At 38.5% G+C, this 21,940-nt stretch overlaps 1 protein-coding gene across 1 annotated transcript; it reads right to left on the minus strand.

The window, feature by feature from the left end:
- Positions 1 to 777: 777 nt before the first annotated feature.
- POP1 (POP1 homolog, ribonuclease P/MRP subunit) lies at positions 778 to 21,773 on the minus strand. The gene is made up of 15 exons (XM_058815810.1): positions 21,653 to 21,773; positions 19,027 to 19,194; positions 18,014 to 18,189; positions 15,607 to 15,855; positions 14,988 to 15,075; positions 14,500 to 14,675; positions 13,631 to 13,881; positions 13,405 to 13,498; positions 12,529 to 12,640; positions 11,471 to 11,590; positions 6,392 to 6,507; positions 4,879 to 5,070; positions 3,840 to 3,994; positions 2,745 to 3,086; positions 778 to 1,957 (listed from the first exon to the last, which is right to left on the minus strand). Exons 1-15 carry the CDS (start codon positions 21,771 to 21,773, stop codon positions 1,294 to 1,296), a joined length of 3,024 nt encoding a protein of 1,007 aa, XP_058671793.1. The 3' UTR covers positions 778 to 1,293.
- Between the last annotated feature and the right edge of the window lie 167 nt (positions 21,774 to 21,940).

Raw genomic sequence — 21,940 nt, forward strand, 5'->3', positions numbered from 1 at the left:
TTGCAATCAGATGTTCCTCCTCCTTCCCCATGTGTGTGCCATATTTAAATGGTCCTATATTTTAATAATTTTGAGGGTAAAGGCACACTAAATCTTACCTCCAACAACTCCAGCCAACATTAATAAATTTGCATAAGAGTTTCAAACAAAACTGTGAAAGAGGAAATTAAGTTGAACACTGACATTTCGAAAGAAAAAGTCATTAACTAATCCCTACTTAATTTCTCTAAGAATGAAACTTAGTCAACAGACTATTAATTCCAGAATACATTACATTTTTATTTGTCCATGATCATTTCAGGATAATTTTACCAACTGACATATATTTGTATCATGCTGCTACTAAACTACAGCATATTACTGTAAATTCCTTTTCAAGTTCCTTAACTCAGGAACAGCTAGATGATTAAAGCTATCATTAAAAAAACCCAAACAACAGAATACCAAACACAAACAACCTACCCACACTACCCCAGGCAAATCAAACAGCTTTCTCCCTTTACCCCATAGCATATTTTACAAGTTTTATGTTTGTTTGAACAACATTCATGAACTGTACTGTAACATGAAGAAATCTTCAATTCTAGCACATTCCATACAAAACTAAATTCAGGTTTTGAGGAACAAAAATATCCCCTATTATTAACAGAAAATATGTGCTGACCCACTGTGGCATTCAGTAGCAATTTGCATGTGTAAGGCTTATTACCTTTCAGACCAGGGAGACAGACTGACATGCTTTCCAGTTTAAAAGCTCCAGTTGCCATAATTCCAAATGACATAGCTGGTCTATATTTTATTTGTATTTCATTTAAGCATTCAGCTTTCTCTGCATAGCTCTGGTGCACTGCAGCCACACCTATTCAGATACGAGGAATCAGGAAAGCCACTTGCTATATACACTGGATCAGACTGCATGCAGTTACATGTGAAAGTGCACTGTAAATTTACAGTCCATCTGAGCAAAGACTTCTAAAATTAACATGATGATTTCCTGTATATTGTTATAGCATCCACTGCTTTGAGGAGAAAAAATGGAAGAATATGCTTCTTCAGAGATAAAGAAGATCATGATAATGATCTGTTAGAAATCCTTAGCAATGCAGACATCAAAAGTAACTCTACTCTCTTTAGGCATTAGTTATTTTCTTGAATAAGGCTGAAAAGCTTTTTAATTATTTCATAGAGCTGTTTTGGCTCAGAATAACCTCAAATTTGAGACAAATCAGAAAGGCCACAATACAAAACAAAATTCTTTGGTATTTTTGGCATTCTACTGCACTGCAATGATGCTTAAACCTCAATAGTAAGTCTTGCAAACCTGTACTGTAAAGATGCTGGAGTCCTTAACAAAACAAGCCCTTTCTTATCTGCTGGCTGGTTGTGTAACATATAAATTAACCCAGTCAAGCTAACAAAACCCAGTGCTTCTCCACAGCCTACAGCCAATGAAAAATCCCCTCGAGTGACATACCCCAAGACAGTCCTGGAGCAGTGGGAAGTAACATCTGGGAGAGCATCTGACCAAAGACCGAGAACGAGGTCTTCATGGTCCTCAGCTGCTTCTTCATCTGGAATGCCTGCAGGATCACTCTCTAGGGACTTCACGTTATCCTTTTTCTTCTTCTTCTTCTTCTCCTCTTTTTGCTTCTGTACCTTGTCTTTGAATATGTCACGATGCTTGGGTTCTTGTGGACCACAGAAGAGTTTGTCTTTGCTTAGGCGCAGCAAGTCATCTTCTTTTGGGATGCAAATCATGGCATGTAATTCAGGGTTCCCCTTTCTCAAGAGTGACAAATGGACCCAGACAAGAGCCCTTGGGTAACTCATCAAAATTGGCAAAAACACATCTTCAGTCATTTCCTTCTGTCCCAGCCGAGAAACGAGGCGGATCCGCCGATCTTTCCCAGCAGTGGGGTAACACCAGGCTGACAGCTGCATTAGTAGTTTCTCACTCCTATTAAAAATTTTTGAAAACAAACATCACAGATAGTTACTAATGAGCAGTTTAACAGAAATCCAGGACCCCACATATCTGCAAGAGCACATTTAAAAAAAGCCCTAGGGCTTTCTGTAACCTTCCAAGCTGGTAATTGTATCACCCTTAGCCTAAAAAGAACTTTGGTGAGTGGAACTCATGAGTTGTCTTCAGAAGGAAGGAGACATCACTTGTTAAAACCCCCAAAGCTTGTTAAAACCACAAACACTCTAAAATCTCCAGTGATACTAATGCAGTCCAGAACTTTCAGAGTTTTCTTCCCCTGGTAACCACACAAAAATGAAAGACCTGTGCTCAGGCACTTTCCAGTACTGTTGCTGCCCTCATGTGTTGCACTGGAATGCGGGGGATTCTCTGTTTTCTGGGGACCTTGTTAAGGAGTGCAAGAATCACCTGTGGTGATGTATTAGGGAAGAGAATGCAAGATGATTTTCACAGCCAACAGTCCTAAAGTCACAAATATGAGCCTCTAAAAGCTCCATCGACCTGGAAGCAGACAGAATATCTAAACTCTAAAAACACAGTAAACTCCAAAGTGTTAAACTTAAGATACTTTAAGGAGTTTTCTTTATGTAGCCATCAAGTTGCTGGAGAAAAGCAGGATTTCCACTCAACAGCAGATTCTGATTTGTGACAAAACTATTTAATCTCACTGTATTTGGATGCTAATAATCAAGGCTGAGCTCTTCCTTTTCCCCAATTCAATACCAGTTAAGAAATAAATGTGTGTATAATTTTGTCATACCTGAGAACAATACAGTCACTTGTCTTAGTTTCATCTCTCTCACCAAAATCTTGGGTGCTTGTAAGATCCTCTGTCTTTAGGGCACCTTCAGAACTTGTTATTTCCATGGTCTCCTCTGCCTCACCATTCTCAGGAAAAGCTTCTCTGACCACTTCTGCCTTGGGGTCACAAAGGGTCTGCCCTTCAGTTGTGCAGCAGTCAGGATGTGGGGAAGAAGGACATAAAAATCCTCCTGAAGCTTTCATTCTTCCTTCCCAGTTCTTGGTCAGCTGCCCCCAAGGACAGATGAAAGGAGACAGAGTGCCCAGCTTGACATAATTTGCCCTTTTTGCAGGTGGACGTCTAAATGATAAATCAAATAAGTAGGTAAGAATATTTTCAAAATCAAGTACTTAAACCAGAAAGGGAATGCACAATTAACTTTCTAACCTCATTGAATAACAATTTTAAAATTACACTCTAGAAAATGCTGCTGTATTTATGTCTACATAAATATGCGGACATATTTATGCTGATGTATCTTTTCAACCATGCTAGAAACATCTACCTGCTGTGACTCACACCACCACCTTTTCCTCTGAACTTCTCCTATTTTCCCCTCCTATCTGGAAGGGGAAACAACACCAGTTGGTGCAGAGGACACTTCCAGCTACTCCAAAATCATGGTTAAGAGCTCTCTTTGTTGCAGTAAAAATGAATGCAATCTTCAGAATGCCTGATACTTTAATAAAATTAGATACCAAAATGTGCCTCTTAATTTACTTTATTTTTCAACACTTGGTACATACTTGGACATACTCCTTTGCATTCTCTTACCTCCTCCATTTGCTGCTTAGGTATCTGAAAATAGTTTTGTTTATTTTATTGCTATGCAGCCTTGTTACAGCTCTATAACTGAGCATGTCTCTGGGAATAGAAGGGTTTAATTTATATGCTCTGTTTAGCAGAGTTAAATGTATCTAGGATTCCTAAAACACTCGTGAAAGATCTCAAAAAGTCCAAGTCTAAATGAACACAAGAACATATAATTAAGGGAATATTTCAAGCAGTATTAATTTTTGTCATTCTTACCACCAATTTTTAAATTAATGTTACCGTTTAAATTTTTCAAGAAGACTTGTTTCCAGTTCTTTGGCAAACTGCATTCCTGCCTGGCAGTCTGGGAAGTCATTTGGAGTGTGAGGCGTTCTTTGGTATTCAGAATGCTTTAATGCCTCTTGCAAGCCACCGACTCGTACACCTCGATATATCTGTTATAAAAATCAAACACCCAGAAAGCAACGTTTGAACCAATTCTGGGTTCCTAGCTGAAACAAAACATTAATGCTCAGAGGGTACTTCCTTAGAAAACTGAAAGTCTAACACTTAAGCTTTAAAAAATAAACTTAAGCGAGGTTTCTACAGTTCTAAATGCTAATTTCAACAAAACAGTTATTCATGCTTTAAATTTAATTCTGCAAAACTATCAACAAAACTGAAGAGAATTTCGCAGGTTCTGATGTTGGACATTGCCAGGAATGTTGCATTACTTCAACAACCACTGCCCAATGTATTTTAACCATACAATAGGTATCACTGTAACTAAATCCCCTGAACATTCAAAAGCATCATTTTAACTGCAGAAAGGTAAAAAAACTGCCACCTAAACACACAAAGCAGGCTGCTTCAAACAGCATCAAAGGAGTATTCAAGCTTAACTCAAACTTTGTCTTAAGCCCTCTCCCAAATCAGCAACTTTGGTGACAGAGGTGTAGATAGCCAAGCTGGAAATTGATTAGCAGCAGGCACCAAATGATTTCTCTTTAGAGGCATATGCTTGTAGAAACACAGAGAGGTACAGCTTCAGCTTCTCTCCTGACTCCCCAGATTTGCTGCTTCTAGACTGCTATGTGGGCATAGTTGTATGCGGGCACAGCTGTCTCCCAACAGAAGATATGGAAAGCTAATGTTTAAGTTTCAAGGCTAAGCTTCTGTCATATAAACCAGTTCATACACCATTTTTTGAAGTGAAATTTTGACCCTCTAATTGGGAATTGGTTATACAATGTGAAGTACATGCTCTAAAATAAATTAATTTAAACTAAATTATATAAATTATTGAATTTACTTGCAATTTGCCATCAAAGTTACTTACAAAAGGAATCCAGAAAGCCATGCCCCAGCCCTTTGGGAGATAGATATCCCAGCCACTCCCCCATCCTCGTCGATCTTCTCCAGCCATTTTCCCTGGCTGCTGCACCAACAGAATGGGAATCTTAGATTCACAAGGACCCAAATCAAGATGTGATCCAGGTACCAGTAACTGAGCTCTCATATGGTTTAAATCCTGAGAAGGAGGAGACATTTCCCATAAGTTAATAACCATTCTTCTTCCCTCTTCCAGATACCCTTCCAAGACACAGAGAAAAGGTGAGCTTACAGCTAGGGAAAATACAGTAGTAATACACTATATATTTTAACAGAATTTCATCAAGGCATGAAAAGTTATTTTAGAAAAGAGTATTAAGCACCCTTTTTCTCCCCTTCTTACTTCCATAGTCCTTCATAAAGAGTAGGTACAAGGTACAACATAGATGAAGGAGGAAAATCAAGTTTTGCAACTTTGTGTTTATACACTTGTGCACAACACCAGATTGAACAAGTGCTTTCAGTCTGTTAATACATGGAGCAAACCTGAACTACATCCAAGCAGAGGGGCAGAAATTTTGGTCATCAAACAGTTTCACATAAAGCATGCTGGCACCAAGGTTTTGTCAATCACCAGTTGTTATATGCCATTGTACCACATTAAAAATACATTTACGAAGAAACAAACCATCCAACTCCCTGTGTTTTATCAGGTAAACATTAGATTTCATGACAGCATAAGAAACACTTATATATAAAAAGATTGTCATATACAAAAAGATTGTTCTGGTAACTGTCATGTGCTAGTGTAATATTTTAAAGTGTTCTGACTTTTTACACTATGTCAGACAGTTTGAAAGAGCACAAATTAAATTTCAGAAAGAATATTTGAAAAGATGTTTTTGCCATACACACATTTTCTCTTTCTGATTACAATGATGGCAAAAGTTTATCAGCTCTTGGGACTAAATCACATTTTTATCCATGCACTTTATGGGCTGCCCTCCATCGTCAATGAAAATGTGAAGATGGGAGATTTCAAACCTGCAACAGCAAACTGGAAGTTCTCTACAAAACACAAGTTATTGCCCAGCATACCCACAGCACAGTGTGCTGCAGTTCAGAAAAACAGGATTTCTTTCCTTTCAGCTTCCACAGTTCTTTCACTCAAAAGAATCATCCTGCCTACAGCTAAAGACCAGAGCCTTCTTGTGACACTCTTTTCTGCTACACAAGTCAAGGTGATGTATGAAAATCCAATTCCAAACTTTTCTGTTACGTAAACCTACAACTACAGTCCCACAGGCAATCCAATAAAGCTTTCTTTTAATTGAACCCATGGTCAACGGCTGTGCAAGAACACTATGCAAAGGCTACAAAAAAATCACAACATGTCAGCACCTGGATATTATGACATTAAGGAAGCTATTGATTAATCTTAGATTTATAAAAACTTCAAGAGTCTCCTTCTATGGACTCCATGAACCATTTCCTCAATGGCAATCCACCTACTGAGTTACCTGCTCTGAGATTTTATTTTCAGTGACGTTCTTACAGATGTCATGGTCCCAGATAAAGCTGTGAGCACAGTCTGCAGGTACACCCTTCAGGTACAGCTGCCTAACTTTATCATTATCTACAAAAGAAAAGAACCTTTAAAAAAAATCCAAACCATTTTTTTGGTTGAAGTACCAAATTACCAAAACCACCTCCATGTCATAATGAGCAGACAACCAAGAAAAGCCTGTTAAAAGCTCAACAAGCATCCCTGCTTCTGGCACACCTTACTATTACATGTTTTTCCAAACACAAAATATGAAATCAACTGTTCATGTTAGAAAGACCAACCTGGTATTTTCTCAACAGCATTTCTTCTTAATAAAAGACATGACTGTTGGCAATGTAAACTAAATCTTTACATACCACCTTTGATATTCTCGAATCTGGCCTTTCTGGCAGAGTGTGAAGCTCAACAGATTCAGTAAAAATCACAGAGAGCATCATTATAAAGCCTGAAATAAGTCTGCCTAAGTAAACTTGTAAGAGAAGCAAGAGTTACCTGTAAGAAATGTACATACAGGAAAAATTTGTATGGCTATGCTTAGCCTACAACAATTATTTAGTACTAGTTTCCTGCTCAGGATCCTTTCAGGCTGTGTGCTTCAACCAAGGGACTTTTCTTGCTTATGCCTGCACAAATCAACAGCTGTATACATTACTGAAGAAAAACAACAACTGCAGCTTTAAAATGAATTGCTGAAGTATTAAATAACCTATCTCTTCTTCGGTTTTATAATCTAAGGAAAGCAAAGAAAATGTGTACCTACCTTTAGCGATCTAAGGATTACCAGCCTTCAATGTACAGTACAGTACACACTGAATGCTCATCCATTTAAGTAAAGTAATTCTTACCAAGAAACAATACAATGAACCTATTAATAGTTTTGTGATTAAAAACTTAAGAGAGATTGCTCCTCATCTCATCATCCACAAGGTATTACATAGTAAAGGAACATAACATCTTCCTTTAATATGTAGGATGCTGTTTTGTTTTTTAAAATTATTTAAATCTCTTTAAAAAAGGTTCTGCTAATTTTTCTAGGTAATGTAGACAAAGACTCAAACACAGAAGACTTGGCTTATTCAGTGGTACTAAAAGTACCTACCAAAGGTACTGCCAAACATAACTGCAATAATTATTTATTTAAAATCCATAGTCTTTAAGATGCACTCATTACAAAAAGTTGCAAAATCCTTCGCAAGAAATACTAACTACTGCAGCACTTGTGACAGTTTGGTGATGTTACTGATACTTGCCATGCATTCTTGCTTATTTAATAAGCTAGATTTATCTGAGGAAAAGAAATGCAAAATAAATTATCAGATTACAGTGGCATTCCTTCAAATTAAGAACAATAAATCTAAAAAAGGAATCCTTGCCAATTAAGCAGAAGAATTCCTTCTCTGACCAAGAATTAAGAACAGTGAGCAGGAACCTAAGAGAGCTCAACACTCTTAAAGGCAAAGCACATTCTGTCTGGAGAGAAAGCAAGTATGAATGCCTCAAAAGGAGAAAAAGAGCAACAAAACTGTATGTGGTGCTAGGGAATGCCTTCCTGACTCTTACAGATAACCAAGGGTGAAGGGCACATAATTACAAGCATAAGGTAAGGAAAGTATTTTTCCATCTTCAGTACAGAAAGCACTTGTGAACACCAGAATCTCTTTATGTTAAATTACTTGAACATGTTCTAGTTCCTTCAACTGCAAATTATTCACTGCAAAGTTATTTGCTTTTTTTAACATTTCTTTCTATTACTACAGTTCAGGCAGCCTATCCTTGCCATATTCTCAGAGCTCTTTGCAATTCCTATATTCTGTAATGGCATGAGTATTTGTTGCCCCACTAGAGAAAGACCTTTTAAGTCAGTCTCTTTTCATCACCACCACTCATCCAATATCCTCCTTATTACCCTAAAATATCCTTCTCTAACTTGGCACATTCCTTCTCTTTGATCCTTGCTGAACCTGGAGAATTTATTCTTTCTACTAAGCATACTATAATTCAAATCATAATCCCAAACCCTCACACCAATTCTTCTTACCTCTCTCCTGTTTTCTTCAGTCCATATTTTAAGATTTCTGGGGAAATAACCTTACTGATGAATAAGTTGCTGGTAATAGTGAAAGTAAGATGTTAGGGCTAGTACAGCAAATAGGCAGTTGCACTACTAAGCACATGAAACTCATCAACAAGCTACTTCTGCTGGTGTCAATAGTGTGTACTTAGACAATACAGGCAAATAGAAGAAGGCTTTGCTCCATTTCAAGCTATTGATCTGATTTGCACAGCTGATTATCTGTCTTAGAAGACAGGTCTAAGAGTTCTATTTGAAACCTTTCCTTCCTCCCTTTCACAAAAAAAAAAGAGAAACACAGCCTGGGAGCAGTCTGAGAGCCCTGTGTCTGTCTGCAGGGAGGGAGGGTATCAGGACAGCTGGGGACAGATACCTACACCTCTGCAAGAGGTGCATTTACAGGCATGGACCCAGGCTCTGTGTCTGCAGAAGGAACTTTAGTTCACATATGTTTCATGGTTTATGTAGACGTTTCACCATACTCCATGTTGAGTGTTTTTTAAGGCAGTAGAATTTGTTTTCTCCATATGAGACAGTAACAACATATCAAAATGTCAGATGTGCACTTCAAACTGGAGAAAGGAACAGAACTAATGTGCAGTCATGTAGGAGTCTTACTCCTTCCTGAAGAAGTAATTCAGTTGATCTGAATTAAATCTGATCAGCCTGTGTTCACACAGCTTGCACACATGCATATGCACTGAAGAGATAAAGTAACTTGGAAAGACTGAAATTACATTTGATTTGTTAGTGTGTTACTGACAGGGAAAAACTATACAGGCATATCTCAGAACAGCATTTTGGAAAAAAAAGTAGTATGAACAGATGTGTATCATACCACAGACTACATGTATGACAATCCCTAAGCAAAGGTGATGGCTATAACTTACCTAAACTATTCACTCATTTGACAAACAATGCATCTTTAAATTAGTAACATTTATCTAAGAAAATCAGATGGCTTTTATACAATACTGAAGAACAAGAGAGGCTAAAATACATATGGAACCTGTATGCTAATGTACACAGTGCTATTTCAATCTTACTAGTATTAACCCTGATAGTACTTGAATGTCCAAGAAGCAAAAAAGGGGGGGAAAAGTGTGGAATATACCAATGGTTCCCTTTTATTGCTCAATAAACAAGATGTGATTAAGACAAATAAATTACTATTAACATTTTTAATAGAGGTCAGCTCACAATATTACTATATCTGAGTAAGGTCACAACACAATCAAGGCTCAGAAAGTTTATGTAATTCTAAGGATCTTTTTTTTTTTTCAGAAGGAGGAAACAAAAAGCACTGAAATTGAACTGCAGATCTTAGAGAAGTCTTTTTTTGGGTCAAGTTCCACTGAAAGACAGTGGTATTGTCTGTCTTCTTTCATCCTTCTGCTTACTCAAATTTTTCAGCTGTGTGTAACAGTAAGTTATTTAGCAGAACCTAAATTAGAAAGTATTATTCCATTTAGCTTTCCTTGCTAGATGAACAAGGACCTCCTCTTTCTCCTAAATAAAAGTCAGAGGGCACAGAAGCAGTTTTAAGTTCATTATGAAAAAAATAAAAAAATACTCAGAAAGAAACAAAAAAGCAATACCAGCTTTTCTGAGTATTTGTGGTATGAAAGATATTTTGCAAGTGAAGGCAGAAAGATTTTGAAGATGGACATTTCTACCCAGCCAAAGGAAGAAACACACAGGTACTCTTGACTGCCTATCTTACACCATTACCTCTTTACCATGGCCATCCTTCCTGAGGGAAAACCTGCTCCAGCAGTGGGAGAGAAACTATGAGGAGACATTTAAAATACCTAAATGCCTTGTGTTGATCTTGCCTTCCTGAACACATCCTCACAGACATGACAAGCAGAATGAAAGACATCAAATTACTTTCTATAGCAGCTAACTCTTCTAGCAGCTCAAACCAGTAAACAAGTGCTACATATCTCACTTTACTTCTCAGCAGGAAGGAACCAAAGTAGAGATCATGTATGCTGCAGCATTTCAAACAGGAACACTAATGATGAGAAAGTTAGCTGAGCAGAACTAATTAACAGAAAGGCTGCTCTAGATACAAAGGGTAGAATAGGAGGATGTAAGAACATTAAAATAGCAGAATTTTGCAAAGAGCTAAAAGTAACTGAAGTAGGTGTTCAACCTGACTTAAGTGATATGTGAGACTAGATGATTCTAGTGTCTTGCAAACAGACCACCAAGGAAATGCAGTATTTTGAAGTCTCTGGAACTTTCAATTTGTCCTATTTGCTACTGCTTGCTAGCTGGCTATCATGTTTCTCCTATTAGATGAGGCAGCCTGTGTCCAGTCAACTTAACGGGAATGTCCACACTGTACACAAACTCCCCTATATCCTGCAAATACTTTTGCACATTTTTAGAGGACATTCACATCCATATGAATTTGAATTTTGCACTGAAACATTGTGTAAGTCAGCACTGAAATGAAAATTTCAGAAGTTATGCTTGCATCTTTCATTTTCTATCATAACCAGCATCTTGGCCACCTGAAATACCAATCCTGCAATTTTTGCAGTGGAATTGCAACTTTTCAACATTGTGGGCCTATAAACCAGAAATAGCAGATATCTTCTTGGAGAGAGAAATAGGAAGACTAAACACCAAACAGAAACCTACTATGGAGCTTTTAGCACCTGGTTGGCCTTGCCAGGATTCGAACCTGGATCATCTGTATGGTCAGACAGAGGCTTCCATTGAGCACAAGACCAGCTTTGGTGCATGTCCCTCCCTCACAACTGCTGCTCTAGAACCTATACAACTTTCAAGCTGTTTCTGTTCTGCCAGGGGCTCTGGAAGTGGGAAATATTTTGAACCAAAGCCTAGAGGAAAACAGCAAGAGACAATCTATAGAAGATGACAGTAAATGAAAACAACAGAACACAGAGAAACTAGATCTCTTCATATAATATAAACAAGGGATTTCACCTTGGTATTTTTCAAAGTCTGGCATGGCTTTTGTCTTCTTTTTTGGCAAATTGACTCGAGGATCTCCAACAGTGAGGCCAAGTATCGTACCTGGTGGCATATCTGATGGTGAGGTCATCCCTTTAAAAACACACAGATGAACATTGCCATGAAACCACCAATTAAGCTGTGATCTTTTTCTGCACGAGTATTTTGTGCATTTTTGCCTGTAGTGATGTGACACCACTGTAAGCCAGTGAAGCAATCCAGAATACTCTATTTAACATGTTTGGAAAACTCACCAATGCTTGTTAAATCTCCAGTAACAAAAAACTCAACAAGAGCAGTGCAAGACTTGGTTTGCAATTACATTTACATTTAGCATAAAGTGAAGTCACTGTCACATACTCAATTCATTCTTTGCATTTGCAACCTTTGTTTTACACCTGTCATCAAGAGGAAGGAAATTCAGAAGTGCTTTGTGAAAGTTTTATCTCATCTCTGCTTAACTGCCTCACATTGGATAGACAGCTTGAGATCTACCAAAGTGCCTTACCTACTTCAGTGCTAGAAATTGAGAAGATATTGTTAATTTTATGATACTTTACAATTCAGCCAAACACACAACTGCTTATTTAGAAATGAATATATATAAACAAAGTATAATACTTTCACTCTGGATTGGAGGCTACCATTTTATCTGTGAATGTATTGTACAACTTATTGTCTTAATTTGAAGTGTATGGTGAGAGAGAGTGAGAGCATACATCAGGCTGTATATCCCATCAGCAACCCCAAATCTAAGTTTCATGAAGATAACAAACAAGATTCAGTTTCTCTATTAAGAGTTTGAACTACACAGAGGATTTAAATACCCTTAAATACCTGCAATGTAACATTTTCAATTCTTTGCCATGCCCTGACAAGTACCTAAGCACATTCTCAAAGGCATCACTATCTTGATCATCCAATAAATAAGCATGTACAAAATGAAACCAACTTTTTTAGCATGCCAATTTTGACCACTAGATTTTAAGTTTCCCCCCGCTTCCACCAGCAGCATCCACATGCCCAAATACCTTCCAATAGCTCAAAGACAGCACTTTGACATTGATGAAGAGATACTTTTTCAGAGTCTTTGCAGTTTTCTACCCACCAGTTATTCAGTTCTGTTTCTGAATCTGCCATCTCCTGGAAAAAAACGTATTTAATTAAACTCAAATAGTTATTCATTATTTTCTATCAGTATAAATTCAGTCTGTTTGCCTTAAACACTATAGTCACTTTCCTCCTCTTCAAGTTTTAAACCAAAGTAATTTTTTCTTGATGAAGTATAGTCCTATACTTTACAAAAATCTCTAATAAGCTATAACCTGTATTCCAAATATAAATAAAACAATCCACAATGCTTCCTAATTCTGTCATTAATTATTTCTTACAGAAAGCCAGAGACGTCATGACCTCATCATGTTTGCCTCAAGAGACAATAAAAAAACCAACATTAAAATCACAGTGATGCTATATGCCAAGATGAAATGCCTAAATCCTGGAGAAACTCCATATTTGATTGAAAACAAGTAAGTTTTTTGTACTTTACATGTCTTGCTCCCTGGTTTTAGGTGCTCTAGCTCATAGCTTGAGAAACAGGATGTGTGGTTTGTCAAAAGGAGTATGAATTATTCTGGACCTCTCAGCAGAAGCTACACAGCCTGCTCAGCACAACTGTTTGTATTTTCTTCCTACTCCCATTTAAAATCCAGGTGGGAGCTCTTCCTGAGAAGAAGATCAGCATTAGTCAAGAGGCTCAAAACAGAGAAGCCACCAGGGTAATACATAGGTTGGCCTTTATAAAAAGGAAAGCTAGATAATTTATGGGTCTTTCTAGCAAAAACCAAGCTTGCACGTTCTAAGAACATTACCAAAATTACACGAACATGCAAAGTCAATTTCCTTACTGTTTGGACAGAAGCTGCCTTCAGGGTCTCTGTGAGGATGGAGTGTGATAACGGGCCGATCAGCCGGTATCTGAGAATCTCCATGCTTCTGTCACTGAAACGGCAAAGTTTCAGGTGCATGTGCAATTGTACAACACACATTATTTTCCCCAGTACTGTTCAGCCAGAAATGCAGCCAATGTTATGTGGTTATGAGCCACAGCTTCTGACTCTACTGTGAACAAACCTGACTGCAATGCCAGTAGTCCGTGAGATCCAAGAGTAGGACTGGAATGGATCCCTAGTGCCGTCACCAATTATTTTTTTCACTGGTACAGCTTTTTCTCCTTCTTTATCCTCCTTCTTTCTTTTATTGCCAAGGCTCGTAACAACTTCCATTTGTTTTTCCTCTTGAACTGATACTGTAACAGGCTCAGAAATACAGATTTCTTCAGGCTCTGAACACTGAAAAATTGCTTTTAACTCCTTCAGTATATCCTTAAGAAAAATGAAGTTTGGATTAGGATGATATGCAGTACACTGCAAACCTTAAGTATACTTTTGAAAATTATACTCCATTATTTAATTTTCCTATGTGGATTTCAAGTAAAAAAAATTAATTCTGCTGAAGTCAAGGGCATGCTAAGAAAAGCTGAAAGTAATATTGAAAGTTGCTAAGAATTTGTTCTCTTGAAAATTAACATAAGAAAAATTGCCTGTGCACAAGATTTTAGTTTGTTCTTTTTTATTTTTTTTAAAGCTGATAGCTAAGTATCAGAATGTAACTATCCATGATGATACTGAACTTAGCCTGCTGGGGGTGCCAGTGGAAAGGATGTAAATCAAGCAAAATAATATTGCACATAAATCCTGAAGCAAGTGACACTAAAAATGTTTTCAGAAGCTGAACACCTCAGCAGCACACACCTTCTGTACAAGCATTATAAGAATAAATTGCAGAACATGAATATTGTTAGAGTGGAAATAGTCTTCCAACTCTTAGTTCCTGAAGCCATGTATTATACCTAGTTCTTCCATACTTTTCAGATGACATCTTTAGCATTAATAATGCACAATACATAAAGAAATAAGAGTTCAACTATATAGGAAATATACCTGCTTCAGAGCTGGATGCACCCAGATCCACAACTGTCTGTTTTCAGACCCATCCCTGGGCTTCCAAATAAACGTAACAGGACCAAGCATACCCTCAGGATAGCGATCTGCTCGGTAAAGATTCAGGGAGCCCTCAAATCTTCCAGACAGACAAGAAGCCTCTTGAAATGTCAATCCTAAAAAAGAAGATACTTATTGAAGAACAAAATAACTGAAGAATAAAATGCTGTTTAATAAACAAAGTAAAATTGAAATTCAGTCTGGCTGCTGAGTGGCTGATGTTGTACCATAATTAGTTTATTAATAAACCGCTGAAATAAAAATGTCTAGTCCTACTATGACATCTTAATTACATTTTTCACTCAAAATCAGTATCAGCTCTGTTACTACTATTGAGTAACTACTACTGACACATTACTAAAAAAGGTAAAGGATGTGTCATCCTTTAGTCTATTCAGAATCTTTATTTTGAACTATGTAAATTTTACCTGTGTCAATGCTAGATATTCGAGCAAGTTGCTTCAGAAGCTCATTCTCTTTACCCGTCAACTCCAGGCAACAATAATATGATAAGTCCTGAAACAATATGATAGGGTTAAAGCGAGCTTGTTAAGAAAGGATGAGACAGGGCTTCACAATTTACACTTAAGTAGAAATTTTTCATTTTCTAAAGTTTGCCAAAGTGAAATGAGTTTCTTTTTAACTTAAAATTAATAGCTGTAGGAAAGTGGTGAGGCATTTCTCATTTGAAGGCCAACCTGCCTCTCAAACCAACAGATCAAAAAGGACATAGAATAAATTATCTCTCCTCAATAGCTGCTCAGGTAGATGATATAAGGATTCATTTAATCTCTTCGCTCTTGAGAAAACTGAAAATGCAGTATTTCAGTATTTCATAGTTACTGTAAGACTCCTTTAAAGGCTCATCTTATTCTCTCTGAAACCTGCCACTCAGAATTACACTTAAAAAATTATTCATTTCATACCTGGCAGTCTTATTAAAAGCTGACCCAAAAGTACTTCACAGAGACAGAAATATTCATTATAACTAAGCAGTTGATTACTTCACCTTGGCAAAATATCAAACAACACATGTAGAGGTGGTACCTGAAGAAGGCATTGCTTTGTCATGGCTCGGTAACAAGCCCTGTAGCTCTTCTCTGTAGGGCTGTTTCCTAAACAGTATCCCCATTTCTTTACCATATGAAATCTCTTTGCATGCCAAATATGGGTTTCCAGCCAAATATTTTTTCTTTGCCTGTGATTAAACTCTGCTACCAAATTTATGTGGCGTCTTCTAGCTTTGCGGCATTTAGTCTTTGACTGTTCTTTTTTCTGATGCACAGCTTTCTCTGCCTGTTTTTAGAACAGAGGATATTGAAGTAAATCTCAAGGCAAAAAAAATCTGAAAAGAAAAAGGCTGAAATATAAGAATACAGGAAGAACTAACATTAAGTTATACTATGTTGGATCACTCTTGAGGGTAACTAACTTTGAAATTTTCTTTGCAAATCACATCCATGGAAGTGCATCAAGGTTTGACTGAAACTCATATATAAAGATCCCCACACATTCAGAAACTTAACAGTGAACAGTAAGTGCTGCTACCTCCTGTGTGAAGTTTTTGCCACACATCCATATATTCACATGAACAAATCAATGTGACATGGAAAATGCTTGGAGGTTTGAGCTCATTCAGAAGCAGTACAGACTATCAGACTGACAGAAAGGACCCTATCAGTTCTACAACTCATAGAAGCTGACAAGAGAGGAATGTGGCAATATCCTGACAAATTCTTGATAACCAGACCTAATCAAGGTCTGAACTATTACATATAGATGCACAACTAGAGAGGAAGGCATGACTCAATCAGTGTTTTTCTTTTTGTGAAGAAAAGTGGTACAAAGAAATAGGACTTCATCAAGAAATACTTGACAATAGAATAGCAACAGACCCATCATTCATCACAGAGAAGGAAATACAAGCCACTGGATCAGTGGTAGGTGACTGGTTCAGAAAGGCAATTACAGAAAAAGGAATGTGGCATTGTAGGTGAAAAATGTACATCTTTAATCTTGTTGAAGAGATAAGAGATGGTTGAGGTAAATGTTTCAATGAATGTGATCATGATAAAGGATCTAAGACAAATGAAGAAAATGCAGCAGAATTGAAACAGATAACTTTGAAGATGTAGATCAAACACTGAAAAGTAATAGGCAGAACCTTTACAAAAACAAGTAACAGAGACATGACAAGCTGCAAGAAAGCATGCAAACATATAAACCACACCAAAAGACCTGAAGGCAGAAAATGTAGCACAAGAAATACAGCTGCACCAGGGACAATTAAATAATCTCAAAAATCCAATGGGAGAGGAAGTGTGAGCATGTACACAAAAGTCAGAAAGGCCGTCATATGAAAGGAGTTAAAAAAGCAGGACACAAAAGAACCAAACATAAACATTAGAGAAATCTAGATTTAACAAGGATAACACATAACTATAACTATACAAAACAGTCCATGCCTTCTTCCTTCACTTCCCAGAAAACGAGCCCAAACTGCATCTTTTGTCATGTCTGACAAAGCAAAAAGAATGTGAATCAAAACAGTAAAATGTGAAGATCCAATAAAACACCCTAAGAAACATGTAATTGGTGTGTGGCTGAGAAGTATCTGAAATGATTTCTGAAACCATGAGCAACCATCTTCAGGAAATCAGGGTGGAGGGGGCAAGGTCTCAACTTAAAGACAATGCAAAAGAAAAAAAGAATGCAAAGAATAAATTTGTCAGTCAACCTTAACACAGACAAAATTTACCAAGTAAACTCAATTGATCATTTTAAGAATTCTGAGAGATTATAAAGTGATCAATGCCAAACACTGGGAACATCATTTACCAATAACATCCTGCTGAACTCATTTTTAGTTTTCCTTTTTAAACACACAGAAAGGCCACAGCGAGTAAGGAGGAAGTAATCCCCATAGGCAAATTCTGACTAAATGCTGAGATACTGCCACAAAATGAGTTCCATGAGCTGTTAGGACTAGTCAGTTGCTAAGTCTTAAACATCATGCAGCCTGCCAACAACCCCAGTGTATCCCCCACGTTGGAGCTGTAACACTCGAACCATGGCATCAGCTGCACTAGCTTGAGGCCAGTCACATCCTAAAGCTGTGCTGGGCTGCAAGGCAGACAGGTCTTACTGAGGGCTCTTGGACCACCTGGGACCAGTGCACCACTTGAACACCCTCTGCTCTAAAAGAGTGGACTCTTATCACTAATCTAGTAACTTTTCAAGATGTTCAGTAATTACAGAGCCAGGTGGTTAGTGAGACCTATTTGAGCTACCACCTGAAACTGAGGTGTTCCTGCACTGAAGTGAAATCTCAATCAAAGTTTAGAGTACTCAGGAAGTCTGGCAGAAGTTCAGGTCTGAACACTAACAACTACAGAGCTGAACGCTGTGCTTTGGCTGTGCCCACTAGAGGAAATGCTGTAACACACACCCATACCTCTTTCCTGGCCATCTCCTGGAGCCGCCTGGGTAAGCGTTTAACGTTGTGACTCATTGCTCGCCTCCGCATGTGCCTGGGGAGGGTCTGGAACACCAGAGAGTTGGAAGACTTCTGCGAAACCGCTTTCAACATGGCACTGATCTCAGCAGCACGAGCTTGAGCAAAGGCAGACACTGGAATGAAAGAACTGCATCAGAGCATGACAAACAGCAAACAAACCCAGAGGAGGATATTATATGTAAACTATGGAATTACTCCTACTACAGCAGTCTAATATCTTCTTGACATAAAATTAAGTACTGTACACTGTCACTGAAGAAATTTCAGTTCTTTATATATCCTGAAGCTTACAGATATGGTCAAGCAAATATTTATACATGAATGAATCTCAAAGCTGTTTAACCAACAATTCCTATTTGCATTAAATACTTCTTTGTTAAATTAGACTAGCAATCTTTTCAGATGGTATTCAGGGAGATGAAAAAAATCTTTAGCATGGAAAAAAAATGGAAGCAGTCACATATTATGGACTGTTTTGGAACAATGGAATAAAAATCCAGAGCTTGGTCTCATTCCATGTTTATGGAAGTGTATCTACTATAACAGCACTGCCATATTTTGCAAAGCTGATTTGCTCTCCTAAATAAACCTTCCGTTAGACAAAAAGCTATATTTAACTTGCACCATGAGCAAAATCAGTTTCACTGGCTACATTAAAAGCAGATGAGTGTCAGTACTCATTGTGCTGGCAAACAGCAACCAAAATGCATATTCCCTCACTACAAGCAGGTGTAACTTTTCCACTCCAAAGTCTGAAAGGACCCATTGAACAACAGCTAATCACTAATTCCACTTCACAATTACCTCTGTGTTTTGGAGAAAATCAGGAAAACCAGAAGAACATAGCATCAGTTCTAATTTCTGCTCTTGCACAAAAACAAAGACAGCAAACTTAATCACCAGCAAATTGCCCTGGACAGATGAATTATGACCTTTTCACATATACAAACCTGTTATGTATTTTGGCATCTCCTCAGATACACTCTGGTGTCCTCCTCTTCCTCTGCCTCTCTCTCCTCTACTTTGCCCCTTTGAAAAATACTGGTCTTTCCTGTAAGGCGGCCCAGATGACTGATTTGAAAATTTCTGCTGCTGCTGCTGCTCAGAACGAACATCTCCTGGAAGGTTTAAAGATGAAAAGAGGTTAGAGAAACACAAATAACTCTATTAGTCTTTTCTCATAAAGCTGCATTGCAGACTCATATTTACCACGTGTAACTGCAAAAGCCACCAGAAATCAGAAGAATTATATTCTTTCTTACAGGAATAAATAAGAATTTTACACTGCCTGAAGCAAACTTGTGGTAGAATAAGTAACTTTTCATGCTCTGAAAATGGTACACAATCCAGATTTTGCCTCCAAGAGTCAGAGCAAAATCAGTCCATGCAACATCATAGTGATTTTTAATATTGTCTTATCAGAGTTTCAGTAACAAAACAGCAAAGTTATTTTTTCCACTTGCTCCTTGATTTATTTTTCTATAAGCAAATGTATTCTTGCCTAACATATATTTCTTTTAGAGCAATAATTAAGGTAAGCATGATACATGTATGTTGGTGCAGTAAGTTACTTGTCTGGTACAAGCACTTAAACCAATACTGAAATTAAATAATTAAAGCCTACAGTAAAGCTTTCTAAGGTACAGACATACCTTTCAGGATTGCTAAGCACCTGGCAAGTACCTAAAGCTTCAGAGGGCCTTGAAGTCCTTATTCAAACACCAGTGTACATTCAGCCTAACAAATACTATATACTAGTTTAGATAACTTTATGTTCAGTTAAGCCTTAGTTAGGATTTCTAGTTCAACTTGAGATATGGTTCTCAGGCAGTTCATGCTAGACAATCCAAGAAAAAAAGCTCCAGCCATTCCCATCACCCCATCCACTACCTCAAGACAAGTGCTTGAGAGAACAAGGAACAATAGCATTCAGGGAGCTTCTCTAATCAAAATCAAAATCATTTCTGTGTGTCCACAGAACTGGAGTGTGAGATTAAATAAAACAGTTTTCAGGTTGATCAGCTTCTTAAACAAGCCTGCTCCTTTGTCCCAAAAATGCTACCATTGGCATGAAGACCAGCCAGGAGTAGATTCACATTCAGCAGCATCTCAATTTATGAGACTTTAAAAGGCAAAGAACTTCTTTTTTCCATTTCAAATAAGCAAGAAACTGAAGTTTTATGTTTAGCAGCAGTACTGTTGTAGCCTGCTGCAACCACACATCATACAGAACTGCAGTAATACTGCAGAAAAAATAATTTGGTGTAGAAATAGAAATTAGCTTTTATGTCCTGACCTGGTTTTACACTTACCTGAGAGCAGCATTTTCCAGACACTGAGGTGAAAGTGAGAAGGAAATAGCTGGGAAAGAGGGATGGAAGCTGTCTCAGTCAGCAAATCTGTGTAGGCCTACAGCCCAAAATTAACTCATATCACAAACACACCCTCTTAATGAAGGACATAAAAATCATAATCAGAAGACTGTTTGACAAAACTATCACTGACTTAATAACTAAAAAACCCTTAAATTATTTTAGCTGCTGTACAGATTCATAATTTTGTAACTCCTATTTAGGATTTTGCTTTTCTGTTTCTACAAAACAGCTCTGTAAAACTGTGATACTGACACTAGAGAAGGATGCTACATGGACAAAAATCTACGCCTTTTAACAGAATGGAAAAACATAACCATGTAATCTTGGAAGTTCACTGCCACAAATGAAGTTAGGAAAATGTATTTAATCTAGCAGTACTCCTGTAATGACATTCCAAAATCCTCAGACATGGCTGAGCATAATTTGCTATGTCATTCTGTCTGCTTAGGAACTCTTCAGCCACCTAAATACACAGTGACGCTTAAGGGTTTTTTCATTCAATCACAAAGATGCAATTTGTCAACTTCTGCAGGCCTCACAGTAACAAGTCCTTTTTTAAGTTGGGTTTTTCCCAGAAATAAGGTAGGTAACAAAATATCTAAATGTGAAGGTGGTGGTGGAAATTGAAGTCCGATTGAAGCACAGAGGATGCAGGTCAAACCTCAAAGACAAAAAGAGCATCTAGCATACAAACTGACAGGATCCTTCAGTCTTCAGCTGCAAAGGTTACGTGTGTCCAAAAAGCTCCAGTAATAACCCAGGACACTGACATTTTAGGGACATGCCTTGCTGCCTCCTGCCAACACCCTTCTCAGATACAGGAGCCACCAGCCCCAGGAGGCAAACCGGCTGGGCATGCACATCTGAGGGAAAACTGGTGCATGAGGGAAAACAGCACCAGCAGACTGCACCAGCCCCTCCTGCAGCTCCCAGGTCTGGCGGAAAAGCAAGGGAGAAACTGGATCGGGTATAACAGCCAAGTTCACTTTACGACTGGGAACTGTAAGGACTCGTTATGTAACCGAAGGGATGACAGAGAGAAGGGCATATTCACAGGGTACAGAATAGTTTGGGCTGGAAAGAGCCTCTGGAGACCACCCAGTCCAACCTCCCGCCAAGGCAGGGTCACACAGAGCAGGTTACACAGAACGGGTCCGGGTGGGTTTGGAATGGCCTCACACAGGGGCTCCCACAGCCGTACCTGGGGTGGGGCAGGCTCTGCTCCCGCCGCCGCCGAAGGGCCCCGGCTCTGCGGGCAGCGTGACGCTGGCCGGCTGGTTCCTCATCTTCTTGGCTCGCTTCTTCTCCCGCGCCCCAGACATCTCCGGCGGGGTTGAGGAGCCTCTCCGCAGCGGGGACAGGAGGGGAGAGATCGGCGGGCGGTGCAAGTGCAGGTGCAGCCGCAGCCCCCGGCACCAGCCCCGACGCGGCGCTCACTCGCGGCGCGGCCTCCACCGCCACACGTGGACACCCACGCCCCGCTACCGCG

This window comes from Ammospiza caudacuta, chromosome 1 (assembly GCF_027887145.1).
Source record: "Ammospiza caudacuta isolate bAmmCau1 chromosome 1, bAmmCau1.pri, whole genome shotgun sequence".
Classification (NCBI taxonomy): Eukaryota; Metazoa; Chordata; class Aves; order Passeriformes; family Passerellidae; genus Ammospiza; species Ammospiza caudacuta.